The sequence below is a fragment of the Barbatula barbatula genome (genome assembly GCF_947034865.1).
Source record: "Barbatula barbatula genome assembly, chromosome: 13".
In the NCBI taxonomy this organism is placed as follows: domain Eukaryota; kingdom Metazoa; phylum Chordata; class Actinopteri; order Cypriniformes; family Nemacheilidae; genus Barbatula; species Barbatula barbatula.
In genome coordinates this window covers 23,826,940-23,842,424 of record NC_136776.1, presented here as the reverse complement: position 1 = coordinate 23,842,424, position 15,485 = coordinate 23,826,940, and the positions used below count along the sequence as shown (strand labels likewise).

Sequence of the window (15,485 nt, the reverse complement as noted above, 5' to 3'; positions counted from 1 at the left end):
CAGATGATTTTATCCAAAGCGACTTACAGAGAGTTCAGGGAGCAATAAGAGATATGACATAAAAGAGCAATAATACAATAGATGCTAATGCAAAGATACTAGTTTCAACAAAAGCCAGAACAACACCTGTTGAGAGAAGGTTAATGTTTTTTACTCTATATTTTGACGAATGCTTGTAACCAAACAGTTTTCAGCTATCATAAAAGACAATGTTAGTGAAAGGTGCCCCAGAACTGTTCGCTGTCGTATGTTTTAAAGAGAATAAAGAAATGCATGAAGCAGTTTTTCTAGTCAATGGAGGCCAAGAACTGAGTAATGAAGACAGAATTAAACATTTTGGATGAACTCTTTCAACAGTAGTTATGGAAGTCAAGCGTTCAAAATTTCATCAGTTGCTTGTTATGTTTAACGTTGTGGCCTAAAATGAAAGAAACAATCACACAATTTTCACGAATGATAATATATAAATAATACATGATTAATTATATGTTCGTGTAACTTCTATTTTAAAACCGTACAGTACATCACATCACTGGTAAATATATTTGAGCTCAATGTCAGAGAAATGAAACGCATAAAGAAGGAACCGTTCTTCATCATAAAAAGGTTTAATGCATCTATTTGTGGATTTGGGCACATGCAGAAAGATCAAAGTTCATAAAAACAAATGCCTTACCATTTTCGGCATGTGTGATACGTGTCCCAGTCACCCGAGAGATCTCCCTCACAGCTGCACTCCAAATGATCAAAAAGACTTTGGAAACTATGTGACCGATTAAGAATCTGAAACCACAGACACCCAAAGACATCCAGAGAGAGAGAGAGAGACTTGAAGAAAGACAGAGCTTCATTTAACAAACAAAACTAATAATACTCATTGATTTATTTGTTGTCATTTCTTAGAGTGCAAATCCAAACAGGTTCATAGATTATAACAAAAATTACATTCTGGAGAGAACGAACGGACCTGTGAAGCATTAGGGTCCAGTAATGTCTAGAAGATCTAAACAAATGACGTTATTGACTAATAAAGGTCTATTAATGGGAAATGCCAGGTGCCACAAGCATTCAAAGCAAATCCACATGACCTAATCGAGACGGTGGATTCTGCTGAGTTCACACAAGCATCTCTATAAAAGCATCAGTCTTCCTCCGACACAATATCAGACGGCGAACCATTCACGGCAAGATCATTTACCTTACCTGCATCTCTTACACACTATACTATACATTACATTACGCTATCTACATTATGCTATTTTATTGTCTTTTCATTTTATTTCATGATGTATTATCCTATATTATTGTATACCATTTAATTTTATACTAATCTACGTTGCACTATACAATGTTACATTGTACTGTGCTATATTATGCTATACTATATGATATTGAGTGATAAGTGTGCAGTGCTTCATAAACATTACTGTATGTGTTTGTACCTATAGCAGGCATTTTCAGGACTCTTGCCTTGATTTCTCTGATCTGAGGCTTTGAGAAAGGTAAAAACAAACAAACATTTATTAAATCAACAGACACGCATGAAGTGGGGATACGGCCGTTCAGGCGGTGTAGAAACGTGTGCACTCAACTGACTGATTGATGCTTTTCACCGCTTATGTGTCAGATGCTTAAAACTAGTTTCATAGACTAAAGTTGAATGAGCTTACAAACCAGTCTCAGTAATGTGATCTGTTTCGGGATAATGTGGCTGCTCATATCCGACGTGTTTTGTCCACATTTTTAACGACTAAACTTTCATTTGTGTCATTTCATGGTTTTAAAGTCCCCGTGAACTGAACAATGTGATGGTTTTTACTTCCGTATTCTGACACATTTCCGAGTGAAAAGGAATTTTAAAGGAGAAAATTAGTGGGCGTGGCTTTCGTTTTTCACTGCTAATTGATTGGATGTGTAAAAACAGCTGTTGCATTTTTTTATGAAAGTGGCAGCAGACAGCTGAAGGGGAGGAGTTAACAGATGCTCCTTCAAAGCCGTCTAATTTACATAATTTGAGATGGAAAATCATTACAGGACAGAAGTGTTTTTTAGATTTTAACTAAAAATTATAAGGATACATGAATTTTAAAATAAAAATGATCCACATAGATAAGCTATTTACTTTGAACGCTGCAAAATTTCATAAAAAAAACTGTAATGACTTTAATTCTAAAATGTAGAATATGATTGAAAAACAAGTTTGTCTGACTGATAAATGACACAAAAATGATGAATGTAAGTTTGTTGTATTTCAAACAACAGAATCTTAAGGCACGATTTTTTTATAATTGATTTCACAATCAACAGAAGGCATCATGGGAGATGGGGAAATGGAGTGCTTTGGCCCGGCGGCCATTTACCTCCGGAAGCCAGAAAGGGAGAGGATCGAGGCTCAGACCACTCCGTTTGATGCTAAAACAGCATACTTTGTTACCGAGCCCAGTAACATGTACCTTAAGGGGACACTTGTTAGCAGAGACGGTGCCAAAGTTACAGTCAAAACTCTGTGTGGAAAGGTATGACGATACGCTACCTTACACATCACATGCTTCATAGTTTAATATTCTGAGATGTACAGCGTCCTTTCACCTAACCAATCCCATACTTTAGACGCTGACAGTCAAAGAAGATGAAATCTTTCCCATGAATCCTCCCAAGTTTGATAAGATTGAAGACATGGCCATGATGACCCACCTCAATGAGCCTGCCGTGCTGTATAACCTCAAAGAGCGCTATGCAGCGTGGATGATCTACGTATGTACAACTAAAGCACATTAATTGATGGTGAGAGAGATGTTGGGCTGTAACACTGGACCATCATCTCTGTTTCAGACCTACTCTGGTTTATTCTGCGCCACTGTCAACCCCTACAAGTGGCTGCCGGTGTACGACACAGTTGTCGTGAATGGTTACAGGGGCAAAAAGAGAGTTGAAGCCCCGCCCCACATCTTCTCCATCTCCGACAACGCCTATCAGTTCATGCTCACAGGTCAGCGACATAGGAATAAACAAAATATAACCTGACCCTGTTAACTTACTTAACGTATTTCATGATATCTTTGGACATAACTACTAAATAAAACATGTTTCATCACAATGTTATAACTTGCCCACCTCCCCGCTTAACACATTTTCTCAGATCGTGAGAACCAGTCTGTCCTAATTACGTGAGTTCTTTCGATTTCTTCAACCATATTTGACTGTATTCTATTCTGTATAAGAGGCCGTGTCATTACTTTATGTGTCTACAAAACAGCGGAGAATCCGGTGCAGGAAAGACCGTCAACACCAAACGTGTCATCCAGTACTTCGCGACAATCGCTGTGTCTGGACCGAAAAAGGCAGAACCTGGAAAAATGCAGGTCAGAAAAATACAATAGAGTAAAAGATAAAGGCACAATTTAATGACAACCATTCAACATGATTAAATTACACGTGTGTCCCCCAGGGGTCGCTGGAGGATCAAATCATAGCAGCTAACCCCCTGCTGGAGGCTTACGGTAATGCCAAGACCGTGAGGAACGACAACTCGTCTCGTTTCGTAAGTTGATGCGATCTGATACCTTTAAGAGTTACGCCGTACCTTCACGAACAGTTCTGACCCGGTTGAATCTGTTTAGGGTAAATTCATCAGGATTCACTTTGCCACCTCCGGAAAACTGGCCTCCGCTGATATTGAAACTTGTGAGTCTGTTTAAAAATAAAAACATGTATTAACAAACATTTTGAATTTTGAAGACAACGTTCTCTTGTAAAGATCTGCTGGAAAAGTCAAGAGTCACGTTCCAGCTGTCTGCTGAAAGAAGCTATCACATCTTCTACCAGCTCATGACCGGACACAAACCAGAGCTGCTCGGTGAGAAATCTACAGCAGTGTGTGTCCTTCATAAAACACAATGTCTAATGGCGTGTTCACACCAAACGTGAATCAAGAGATTTTAGTAAATTACATACAAAGTCAGCGCAAAGACGCAAATATATGTGAACTTGCCGCAGGCAATGTGAAAGTTTAAAATATTTATCTCAGAATTTATCACATGATTAATACAAAGCGAGGAACGCGATTGTTCGCATTTGGTGTGAACCCAGCGTTAGAGCAGTGTTAACGTAGTGACTGTGAATTCATTTCAGAGGCGCTGCTCATCACCAGCAACCCTTATGATTATCACATGATCAGTCAGGGAGAAATCACTGTCAAGAGCATCGATGACGTGGAGGAGTTCATCGCCACTGATGTACGTACACATCACCATTATTTTTATTTATTATATACTGTGTAGATTGCGTTTACTTGATGGCCTCTCTTTCCTCTAAACGTTGTATTCATTTTGTGTGACAAAAAATAGACCGCCATTGACATTCTGGGCTTCACCGCTGAAGAGAAAATAGGCATCTACAAGCTGACAGGTGCTGTGATGCATCATGGCAACATGAAGTTCAAGCAGAAGCAGAGAGAGGAGCAGGCTGAACCTGACGGCAATGAGGGTGAGATGAAGCCTTCACACTCTTCATTTCATCTTACAAACATGTACAAACATTCATTTACTGTCCATTATCTGCTTCTTTAGTGGCTGATAAAGTCGCTTACCTCCTGGGGCTGAACTCGGCAGACATGCTGAAAGCTTTGTGCTATCCCAGAGTGAAGGTCGGAAATGAGTATGTGACCAAAGGCCAAACCGTTCCACAGGTGACAAATAACACAGTCGATGACTATGAAAGAGAAGAAGTACTTAAAACATAAAATTCATGAAGGATATACACTGTTTCTCAGGTGAACAACTCGGTCTCAGCTCTCTGCAAGTCAATCTATGAGAAAATGTTCTTGTGGATGGTCGTCCGTATCAATGAGATGTTGGACACCAAGCAGCCCAGACAGTTCTTCATTGGTGTGCTGGACATTGCCGGATTTGAGATCTTTGATGTAAGCATCAGTTGTTAACACATCTCTAAGCATCCGAATATAAGTGTTGGAGTTGGGAGAACTTCAGAATATGAGAACTTGAGCTTGTGTTTAAATGTTAGTACAACAGCCTGGAGCAGCTCTGCATCAACTTCACAAACGAGAAACTCCAACAGTTCTTCAATCACCACATGTTTGTGCTGGAGCAAGAGGAGTACAAGAAAGAAGGCATCGAGTGGGAGTTCATTGACTTTGGGATGGACTTAGCTGCCTGCATTGAGCTTATTGAGAAGGTAAGGAATGAAGCAAATATTAAAACTATTTACAAAGCGAAGTTTCCATTTTGTTTTTTACTTGAGCTTGAATGTTTCTCCACCAGCCAATGGGCATCTTCTCCATCCTTGAAGAGGAGTGTATGTTTCCCAAAGCCACAGACATGAGTTTCAAAAACAAGCTTTACGATCAACATCTTGGCAAAACTGGAGCTTTCCAGAAGCCCAAACCTGTCAAAGGCAAACCTGAGGCTCACTTCTCTCTGGTGCACTATGCAGGCACTGTCGACTACAACATCACTGGCTGGTTGGACAAGAACAAAGATCCACTGAACGACTCTGTTGTGCAACTCTATCAGAAGTCCTCAATCAAACTTCTGTCGTTTCTGTATGTTGCTCATGCAGGGTCTGAAGGTAAAATATATTTATTTTCAGAGTTCCTTGAGCTTTAGGGGAGGTCAAAATATATGCACTCAATTAAATGTAGTCCTATAATACCTTTAATGAACAGTACCGTAATGTTACACAGAGTCTGGAGGTGGAAAGAAGGCAGGAAAGAAGAAGGGAGGCTCCTTCCAAACCGTGTCTGCTATGTTTAGGGTATGAGGATGATGTCTCTTGATGAGAATGAAATTCATGATGATTAAATCCAACCTGTTAAAGACCATTGATGTGAACAATATTACAGGAGAACTTGGGCAAGTTGATGACGAACCTGAGGAGCACTCACCCTCACTTTGTACGCTGCTTGATTCCTAATGAGTCCAAGACTCCAGGTAAACGCGACTCCTGATTCAAACTGAGCCTCAGAAGTTAACATCACACCATAAGGTCATTTCCATTTTTTCTTCAGGCCTAATGGAGAACTTCCTGGTCATCCACCAGCTGAGGTGTAATGGTGTTCTGGAGGGTATTAGAATTTGCAGAAAGGGTTTCCCCAGCAGAATCCTCTACGGTGACTTCAAGCAGAGGTATTCATTGTACATAGGGATAACAATCACACAGACAAATCATTTTACAGTAAGTATTACTAATATACAATGTGCAGACACTAGCACTATGAAGTCTGATTACAAACGTATAAAAAGTATTTTATAATTATATCTCTTAGTTCTTGTACTATTACATATATAAAGCTGCTTTGCAAGAATTCAAAATGGCGGACAGTGTTTCGGATCCCCACCTATATAGTGAAAATTTTACGCAATTGTTATATTCGCATTGATTAAACAAATGCCAGTGCAAAAGACTGTTTTAAAATTTTTCTTTTCAGATACAAAGTATTAAATGCCAGCGTTATCCCAGAGGGACAGTTCATTGACAACAAGAAAGCTTCAGAGAAACTCTTGGGCTCCATTGATGTTGACCACACCCAATACAAGTTTGGACACACTAAAGTATGTGATACTGAAGTATAAATCAATTTAGGTATACAAAGATAGAAACAACCGGTTTGTCACCAGTTTAAATAAATCCATCCTTTGTGTTGTGGGATTGTAGGTGTTCTTCAAAGCTGGTCTGCTGGGTACACTTGAGGAGATGAGAGATGATAAACTATCACAGCTGGTTACCATGACTCAGGCTTTGTGCCGAGGATTCCTCATGAGAAGAGAGTTTGTCAAAATGATGCAGAGGAGGTACAGTCTAGCCGACAATCTCACTGTAAAGGCACTATTGCTGAATCAACTAATTTGCTTCAATTCCAAACAGAGAATCAGTTTATACCATCCAATACAACTTCCGCTCATTCATGAATGTGAAACACTGGCCATGGATGAAGCTGTACTTCAAGATCAAGCCTCTTCTGAAGAGTGCAGAGACAGAGAAAGAGCTCTCCCAAATGAAGGAGAACTATGGAAAAATGAAAGAGGACCTGGAGAAGGCACTCTCCAAAAAGAAGGAGATTGAAGAGAAAATGGTGTCACTCCTGCAGGAGAAAAACGACCTTCAACTTCAAGTAGCATCAGTGAGTATAACAGTTCTTGAGGCCAGACAATAGATAACACAGAAAGTAAAAAAACTCAAGAAAGTAACCTTGTCTATCCCACTGAACAGGAATCAGAGAATCTCTCGGATGCTGAGGAAAGATGTGAAGGTCTTATCAAAAGCAAGATCCAGCTCGAGGCCAAACTCAAAGAGACAACCGAGAGACTAGAGGATGAGGAGGAGATCAATGCTGAACTCACTGCTAAGAAGAGGAAACTGGAGGATGAATGCTCTGAGCTGAAGAAAGATATTGATGATCTGGAGCTAACCTTAGCCAAAGTGGAAAAGGAGAAACATGCAACTGAAAACAAGGTTGACATTTTAATCACATATTTTATACACTACCTTTTGTTCAGGCTCGTGAAAAAGAAACCACTGAACACATTTTTGAATCTAGGTGAAAAACCTGACTGAGGAGATGGCCTCTCAGGATGAGAGCATTGTCAGGCTGACCAAAGAGAAGAAAGCTCTGCAAGAGGCTCACCAACGCTCACCAACAGACCCTAGATGACCTGCAGGCAGAGGAAGACAAAGTCAACTCTCTGACTAAAGCCAAGACAAAACTTGAGCAGCAAGTGGATGATGTAAGATGTTTGGCGTTAGAATAAGCCCAAGATTCAATGACAGAATGGTCTAATTTTTGTGTTTTGTGACAAGCTTGAGGGTTCACTGGAGCAAGAGAAAAAGCTCCGTATGGACCTTGAAAGAGCCAAGAGGAAGCTTGAGGGTGACCTGAAATTGGCCCAGGAATCCATAATGGACCTGGAGAACGACAAACAACAATCAGATGAAAAGATCAAGAAGTTAGTAGAAGTCAGATATTTGTACAATTTAAACAAAATGCACATTTTACAAACCCCTAATGTTGAAACAGGAAGGACTTTGAGACAAGTCAGCTGCTTAGCAAGATTGAAGATGAACAGTCTTTGGGGGCACAGCTTCAGAAGAAGATCAAAGAACTTCAGGTATTATCTTTTTTAAAGATAGTGAGAGAATTAACATAGCTACTGCAGTATCATAAGCTAAATGGATGTTTCAAAACTAGGCCCGTATTGAGGAGCTGGAGGAGGAAATTGAGGCTGAGCGTGCCGCTCGTGCTAAAGTGGAGAAGCAGAGAGCCGATCTCTCCAGGGAACTTGAGGAGATCAGCGAGAGGCTTGAGGAAGCTGGTGGTGCCACCTCTGCCCAGATTGAGATGAATAAGAAGCGTGAAGTAGAACTACAGAAGTTGCGCCGTGACCTGGAGGAGTCCACCTTGCAGCATGAGGCTACAGCAGCGGCTCTTCGAAAGAAGCAGGCTGACAGCGTTGCCGAGCTCGGAGAACAGATCGATAACCTTCAGCGTGTCAAGCAGAAGCTGGAGAAAGAGAAAAGCGAATACAAGATGGAGATTGATGATTTATCAAGCAACATGGAGGCGGTGGCTAAATCAAAGGTAAGCGATACTAGAAGATCATTTTAACAGAAATACACACTTAAACAACATGAGTAAAACTTTATACTTGGTTAGTCTAATTTGGAGAAGATGTGCCGAACCCTTGAAGACCAACTGAGTGAACTCAAGGCCAAGAATGATGAAAATGTTCGTCAGCTCAATGACACAAGTGCCCAGAAAGCAAGACTGTCCACTGAGAATGGTTAGTTTACAACAATAAAATATGAAGTAAATATATTTGTCTGATAGAATTATTAACCAAAAGAAAATGGACAGGTGAATTTGCTCGCCAGCTGGAAGAGAAAGAAGGTCTTGTTTCTCAGCTCACAAGAGGAAAACAAGCTTTCACTCAGCAGATTGAAGAACTCAAGAGACACATTGAGGAGGAAGTTAAGGTAAACACCACCCACAGTCAAATGCATTTTCATTTTTAGCAAACCAAGGAGAGTTTATGTACAGTGCACAAATGTTTAATTTCAGGCCAAGAATGCTCTTGCCCACGGTGTCCAATCAGCCCGTCACGACTGTGATTTGCTCAGAGAGCAGTTTGAGGAGGAACAAGAGGCAAAAGCCGAACTTCAGCGTGGAATGTCAAAGGCCAACAGTGAGGTGGCTCAGTGGAGAACCAAATACGAAACTGATGCCATCCAGCGTACTGAAGAACTTGAGGAATCCAAGTACACAATGCAAAACATTTAAGTCAATATCTGATCAATTTACTTTTGATAGAGCATAACACAATTTTACACAACAGGAAAAAGCTGGCCCAGCGTCTCCAGGATGCTGAAGAATCTATCGAGGCTGTGAACTCAAAGTGTGCTTCACTGGAAAAGACCAAACAGAGATTGCAGGGTGAAGTAGAAGACCTCATGATTGATGTGGAGAGAGCAAATGCATTGGCTGCCAACCTGGACAAGAAACAGAGAAACTTTGACAAAGTAAAAAAATGTGTCATGTGCAAACTTAAGCTATGATCCAAGCTTTCATCCACGAACTTTAATGATCCAATTAACTATCGTTGCCTTTCTATCATTGTCAGGTTCTGGCAGAGTGGAAACAGAAGTATGAGGAAGGTCAGGCTGAGCTGGAAGGTTCACAGAAAGAAGCTCGCTCCCTCAGCACTGAGCTTTTCAAGATGAAGAACTCCTACGAGGAAGCTCTCGACCAGCTGGAGACTCTGAAGAGAGAGAATAAGAATCTGCAACGTAAATGACACATTCATATTGTACATCAAGATTTTAAAAATCAGCACTAAAATAATTTTGATGAATCTCTTTGTGCATTTAGAGGAGATTTCTGACCTGACTGAGCAGCTTGGAGAGACTGGAAAGAGCATTCATGAGTTAGAGAAGTCCAAGAAGATAGTGGAGTCGGAGAAAATAGAGATCCAGACTGCACTGGAAGAAGCTGAAGTAATGTTGCTTAGAGCTCATAAGACAGTTACCCCGTACAAGAAGTTATTACCTACACTTTAAATAATTCTTCTACTGTATAAATAAAACCCTACTACTGTCCATCAGGGCACACTTGAACATGAAGAGTCCAAGATTCTTCGTATCCAGCTGGAGCTCAACCAGGTCAAGGGTGAGATTGACAGGAAACTTTCTGAGAAAGATGAGGAGATTGAACAGATCAAGAGGAACAGCCAACGAGTGATCGATTCCATGCAGAGCACTCTGGACTCTGAGGTCAGGAGCAGAAACGATGCTCTTAGAGTCAAGAAGAAGATGGAGGGAGATCTCAATGAGATGGAGATTCAGCTAAGCTATGCAAATCGCCAGGCCGCAGAGGCCCAGAAACAGCTCAGGAACGTCATTGGCCAACTCAAGGTACTCTTCTTTCTGTCGAAATCCGTTCACAAAATCAATAGATGTCTCAATTAGAATCAAAGCATGACAAAATGTTGACAATAATGTTGACGCCCTGCAACAGGATTCCCAACTGCACCTTGATGAAGCCATCAGAGGACAAGAAGACATGAAGGAGCAGGCGGCCATGGTGGAGCGCAGGAATAACCTGATGCAAGCAGAGATCGAGGAGTTGAGAGCAGCACTGGAGCAAACCGAAAGAGGCCGTAAAGTGGCTGAGCAAGAGCTGGTGGACGCCAGTGAGCGTGTGGGACTGCTGCATTCTCAAGTATAAAACTTGACAACTTTAGTTTAAAGACAACAATGAGGTAAACTTCTGACTAACACTGTTGATGTCTCACAGAATACAAGTCTTATTAACACCAGGAAGAAGCTCGAGACTGATCTGGTCCAGGTTCAAGGTGAGGTGGAGGATTCAGTCCAGGAGGCCAGAAATGCAGAGGAGAAAGCCAAGAAGGCCATCACTGATGTGAGTGCTTACTAAGTTATCTTTTCAATGTTCTTAAACCTTTCCAAAGAGCATGTGCAACCATATAATTCACAAAACTGAACTTTAATGTGTCTACCTTTACAGGTTAGTTAATGTTACTTGACTTTGACGTTTTAGGCTGCCATGATGGCTGAGGAGCTGAAGAAGGAGCAGGACACCAGTGCTCATCTGGAGAGGATGAAAAAGAACACGGAGATGACGGTCAAAGACCTGCAGCACCGTCTGGATGAGGCTGAGAGTCTGGCCATGAAAGGTGGAAAGAAACAGCTCCAGAAACTGGAGTCAAGGGTGGGTTTGAATATTTTGGGTGCTCAGAAGACTGGATTCTGCTGGCCATGGCATAAGTGTTATAACTGGCCATGGCACTCGTGTTGCTTGTGCAGTCTAATAACATGAAGAAAACTAACCGCATCATACCTGCTTTACCGAAGGTTCGTGAGTTGGAGTCTGAAGTTGAGGCCGAACAGAGACGTGGTGCGGACGCTGTTAAAGGAGTGCGCAAATACGAGAGGAGAGTGAAGGAGCTCGTTTACCAGGTACTAACCATTAGAATCAGGAGACCGGACACAAAAATCAGTGCTTGATAATGATTTAACTCGTTTGATCTCTACAGAATGAAGAAGACAAGAAGAATGTGAGCCGCCTGCAGGATCTGGTGGACAAACTGCAGCTAAAAGTGAAGGCCTACAAGCGTCAAGCTGAGGATGCTGTGAGTCGTAATTCTGTGTTAGAGCGACGGGTCTTCAGAGATGTTTAAAAGTTACTAATTACATTTATTTTTTGACTAAACCTCGTGACAGGAGGAGCAGGCCAACACTCACCTGTCCAGATACAGGAAGGTGCAGAATGAGCTGGAGGAATGTCAAGAGCGCGCTGACATCGCCGAATCCCAGGTCAACAAGCTGAGAGCCAAGAGCCGTGAAGTTGGGAAGGTGAGTTCAACTGCCACCTGAAATAAAAACTTTAATAAATGCATACACATATACAACTTTTAACCTCACTTTAAATAGAAGAATGTGTTGAAATATATATTTTTTGTTTTAGGTAAAAGAATCAGCAGAGTAATAGCTGGAGAGTGGATCACAACAGAAAGTTATCATAAAATATGAATCACTTTTAACCAATAAAAAGTTTTTGTTCTCTTAAGATTGCAAGTGTTTTCTTTGACTACTTAAAAAACCCTTTCACAAAGATAACAAACATCTGCATGAAATACAGAATCGAAGCATTGACATCATTCAATTGATGACAACACTTAATTAGTATTGTACATAAAGACAGTAGAGTAAATATCCATTGTTCCATTAAATAAAACTGATATGCATATGCAAACATGAAGCCAATATTTAAAGACAAGCTTTAACCTGTCATGAAAAATAAGCCGCTGAAAAACCACGTCATGCTCTCTTTTTATACAATACTGTAAAATTGACTTGCATTGTAAACCAGAGAGCAAAAAATGAAAACATTCAACAATACTCTACAAAAAACTAAACAAATATATTCTTTCCAAACCCATAGACCCATAAGCAGTGAAGCTCAGGGATGCAACGGTTGAAAATGGATTATAATAAGTGACCATTCAAGCCGGTTGAGATGTTATTTGAATGGCAATATGTGTTTTGAACAGCATGGCCCGCTGTGTTTACTGCAATCTCGAAAAACGTGGCTATGCTGATATTTTTTAAATGTAAAAAATATCCACGAAAAGCACAGACAATCTCTTAGTTTGTTTATATTAAAGAGACTTACGTTTTATTCATTTTGTATTTATTTATTTGGAATTTGTTGTATAGTTTGCAGCATAGTTTAGTTATTTGACATTGAAAATATATATTTTACGAAGAAATATGTATTTGAGAAATAATAGAAGTGCAGTTTGTAAAAATAAACCGTGAATGAATCATATCGTGAGCTGAGTGAATCATTACATCCCAAGTGAAGCTTAAAAATATCCCAAGCAAAAGCCAGGCATACTTCATCCATCAGCGCTTAAACATCCAGATCAGTGTTGCATTAAATCACAAACACAGAATGCAACATGATAAGGTCAAATCCCTTCTGTGGTTTAGAAGTTCAAAATAAACCAAGTCCCTTCCTACTTTTGCATTTGGCGATTTTCTCTGCTCTCAGCTGGAAAGCACTTTGTGATGAATTCGATTCAATTCACATCAACGCCCAACTTCATAATCTGAGGAACTGTGCTGCTAGATTGAGATATCAGATCACAGTCAACAGTGTTCTTACAGTAACTGGTGATACCAGCTCACTGTAGCCATTGAAACCCAGTTGAGCGGTGAGAGCTCCTCTGCTGAGATGGGATGCAGATGCCGGTGATGATGACACCACTATGCAACTGCTCAAACCCTTCAAGAGTGAACGAAGCACACAAACAGACACCAGAAAACACGTCAGTTTCATAGGGGAAGATCAGACTGGGGGCCTGTTAAAGTCCCTGTGAACTCGATGTTGCCATCGATTTTACTTGGAATTTGGAATGAGAAACATAGTGGGTGTGGCTTTAGTTTTTCTCTGCAATTTGATTGGATGTACGAAAACAGCTGTTGCGTTTGTAATGGAGCTGGCAGGAGACTGACCAAAGCACATGCACACACATTGCGGAGATTGCAACTGTTTCCCATTGAATGAGGAATGCCCAGTAGGTGTGGGCCACAAGCCCGTGTCGATTAAGTCCCTGCCCTTTGTACACACCACCCGTCGGATGGTTTAGGAAGCTCCTCTGAACGGCCTCGCCGGGGCTCCTCACAGGCCCTGGATGAGTGCCGAGAAGACGATCGAACTTGACTATCTGGAGGAAGCAAACTCACTTACCGTGTGCGGTTCATGTCCGGCGTCTTTTAGCGCCGATCCAGAGTTATATCCACGCCTACAAGTTCATGCTCACGGGTCAGCGACTTTATCACCACACGTAAACTTATAATAAACATGAAATAACCTAACAATCAACTGACCCTGTTCATTTAACATATTTCTTGATATGGTTGGACATAACTAATAAATGAAACATGCATTTCATCTTAATGTAATTACTTCCCTACCAACGTACTTAAAGTGACACTTCACCCAAACATGAAATTCTGTCATCATTTACTCACCTTTGAGTTGTTCCAAGTCTGTATAAATGTCTTTTAACACAGAGAAAGATATTTGGAAGAACGCTTATAATCAGACAGATTTTGCCCCCCATTGACTCCCATAGTCAAAAGTGTCCAGAACTGTTTGCTGTCCTACATTCTTCTAAATGTCTTCTTTTGTGTCAATGGGGGCAAAATATGTTTGGTTATAAACATTCTTCAAAATAACTTCCTGTGTTCGTCACAACAAAAACATTTATACAGATTTGGAATTAAAACTGGAAATAAATGCAAAAGAAGAGGATTGTACTGAAGTGTGTGTATTTTTCTTTTTTTAGGGAAAAGAAGTATCCGAGTAAAACCTGTAGTCTGCATCACAACAGAAGGTAGTCAAAAAATATTGATAACTCGTCACTGTTGCCTACGATTGAATTTTTGCAGCGCTCAAGTGATTTGTGGAGAACAAACGAAGCCAAAACAACGAAGCAGGTTGACGTGAAAAATATGAATGTCTTTATCTCACCAATTCTCATAGAAACATGTCCCAGAAGTGAATGACACAATATGATACAAAGTTGCCTTTCTTGATAGAGATGTGCCATCTGTACAAAATGCAGTGATATGGAAGACTGCAGAAAGAGAAAAAAACCCTTTCACAAAGATAACAAACGTCTGCATGAAATCCAGAAACATTGACATCATTAAATTCATGGCAACACTGAAATAGATTTGTACATAAAGACACTAGTATAATAAATACTCATTCTTGCATTAAATAATACTGATAGCTCATTTGCAAACATGAAGCCAATATTTAAAGACAAGCTTTAACCTGTCATGAAAAGTAAGCCGCTGTAAACCCACGTCATGCTCTCTTTACACAAAACTGCAGAATTGATTTCAAAGTATTGCTTAAGCCATTACGATATAAAACACATCAAGCCAAACCCTTTCCTGTATGAATCAAAACCTCTTTCTAAACAAACCTCTAAAAGCATCACTTAAAGCAACCGAACATTAGTATTAAACAATGTCCATAACATCTCCAAAGCAATAAGAACACACATACCGCGTCTCTCCAATCAACTTATAGAGATAAATAAAGGTTCTTTCAATAACATCAAATCACTCAATAATGATGAAACGTGTCGGTCAAACGGCAGGAGACGAGTCCTGAAATGAGCATATTAATAGCAGGTATCATTTCCCAGCATGCAGCGGGACAGCGAAGCATCGGCTTGCATTCTATTCCATTAAAACACACAGAAATACTACTGAAACTTTGTGAATAATCAAAATATTTACAGAAAACAACGAGAACGGCTTTGGACAGACAACAAAGCTCAACACTAAAGCACATGCTCGAGTCCATCTCACCGAGAACGTGTCCAGTTAACCTTTCACCCCAAAATGAAAAACAAGACTATTACGTATAAAGG

General features: G+C 40.4%; 2 protein-coding genes across 2 annotated transcripts in view; one reads left to right on the top strand and one right to left on the bottom strand.

The window, feature by feature from the left end:
* Positions 1-1,160: 1,160 nt before the first annotated feature.
* Positions 1,161-12,096, top strand: LOC306902622 (myosin heavy chain, fast skeletal muscle-like). The gene is given in 42 exon segments (XM_079471337.1): positions 1,161-1,184; positions 1,449-1,502; positions 2,308-2,516; positions 2,611-2,754; positions 2,833-2,989; positions 3,140-3,167; positions 3,257-3,362; positions 3,449-3,541; positions 3,621-3,684; positions 3,758-3,856; positions 4,132-4,235; positions 4,347-4,485; positions 4,569-4,687; positions 4,772-4,921; positions 5,023-5,193; positions 5,280-5,586; positions 5,702-5,772; positions 5,861-5,948; positions 6,026-6,143; positions 6,446-6,569; positions 6,673-6,809; positions 6,883-7,138; positions 7,228-7,470; positions 7,556-7,645; positions 7,647-7,742; positions 7,816-7,961; positions 8,033-8,123; positions 8,204-8,593; positions 8,669-8,795; positions 8,870-8,988; positions 9,074-9,270; positions 9,348-9,531; positions 9,633-9,798; positions 9,881-10,005; positions 10,114-10,422; positions 10,526-10,729; positions 10,805-10,930; positions 11,069-11,239; positions 11,383-11,487; positions 11,565-11,660; positions 11,752-11,883; positions 11,996-12,096. Coding segments are annotated over 40 exon segments (5,814 nt in total). The 5' UTR covers positions 1,161-1,184; positions 1,449-1,502; positions 2,308-2,315; the 3' UTR covers positions 12,017-12,096.
* A 2,435-nt stretch (positions 12,097-14,531) lies between these two features.
* cacna2d2b (calcium channel, voltage-dependent, alpha 2/delta subunit 2b) overlaps positions 14,532-15,485 on the bottom strand; it is a gene marked incomplete at its 5' end in the record, with an annotated part of 16,949 nt that continues 15,995 nt past the window's right edge. The window contains one exon of the mRNA XM_079470770.1: positions 14,532-15,485. This exon is cut by the window's right edge and continues 1,186 nt beyond it.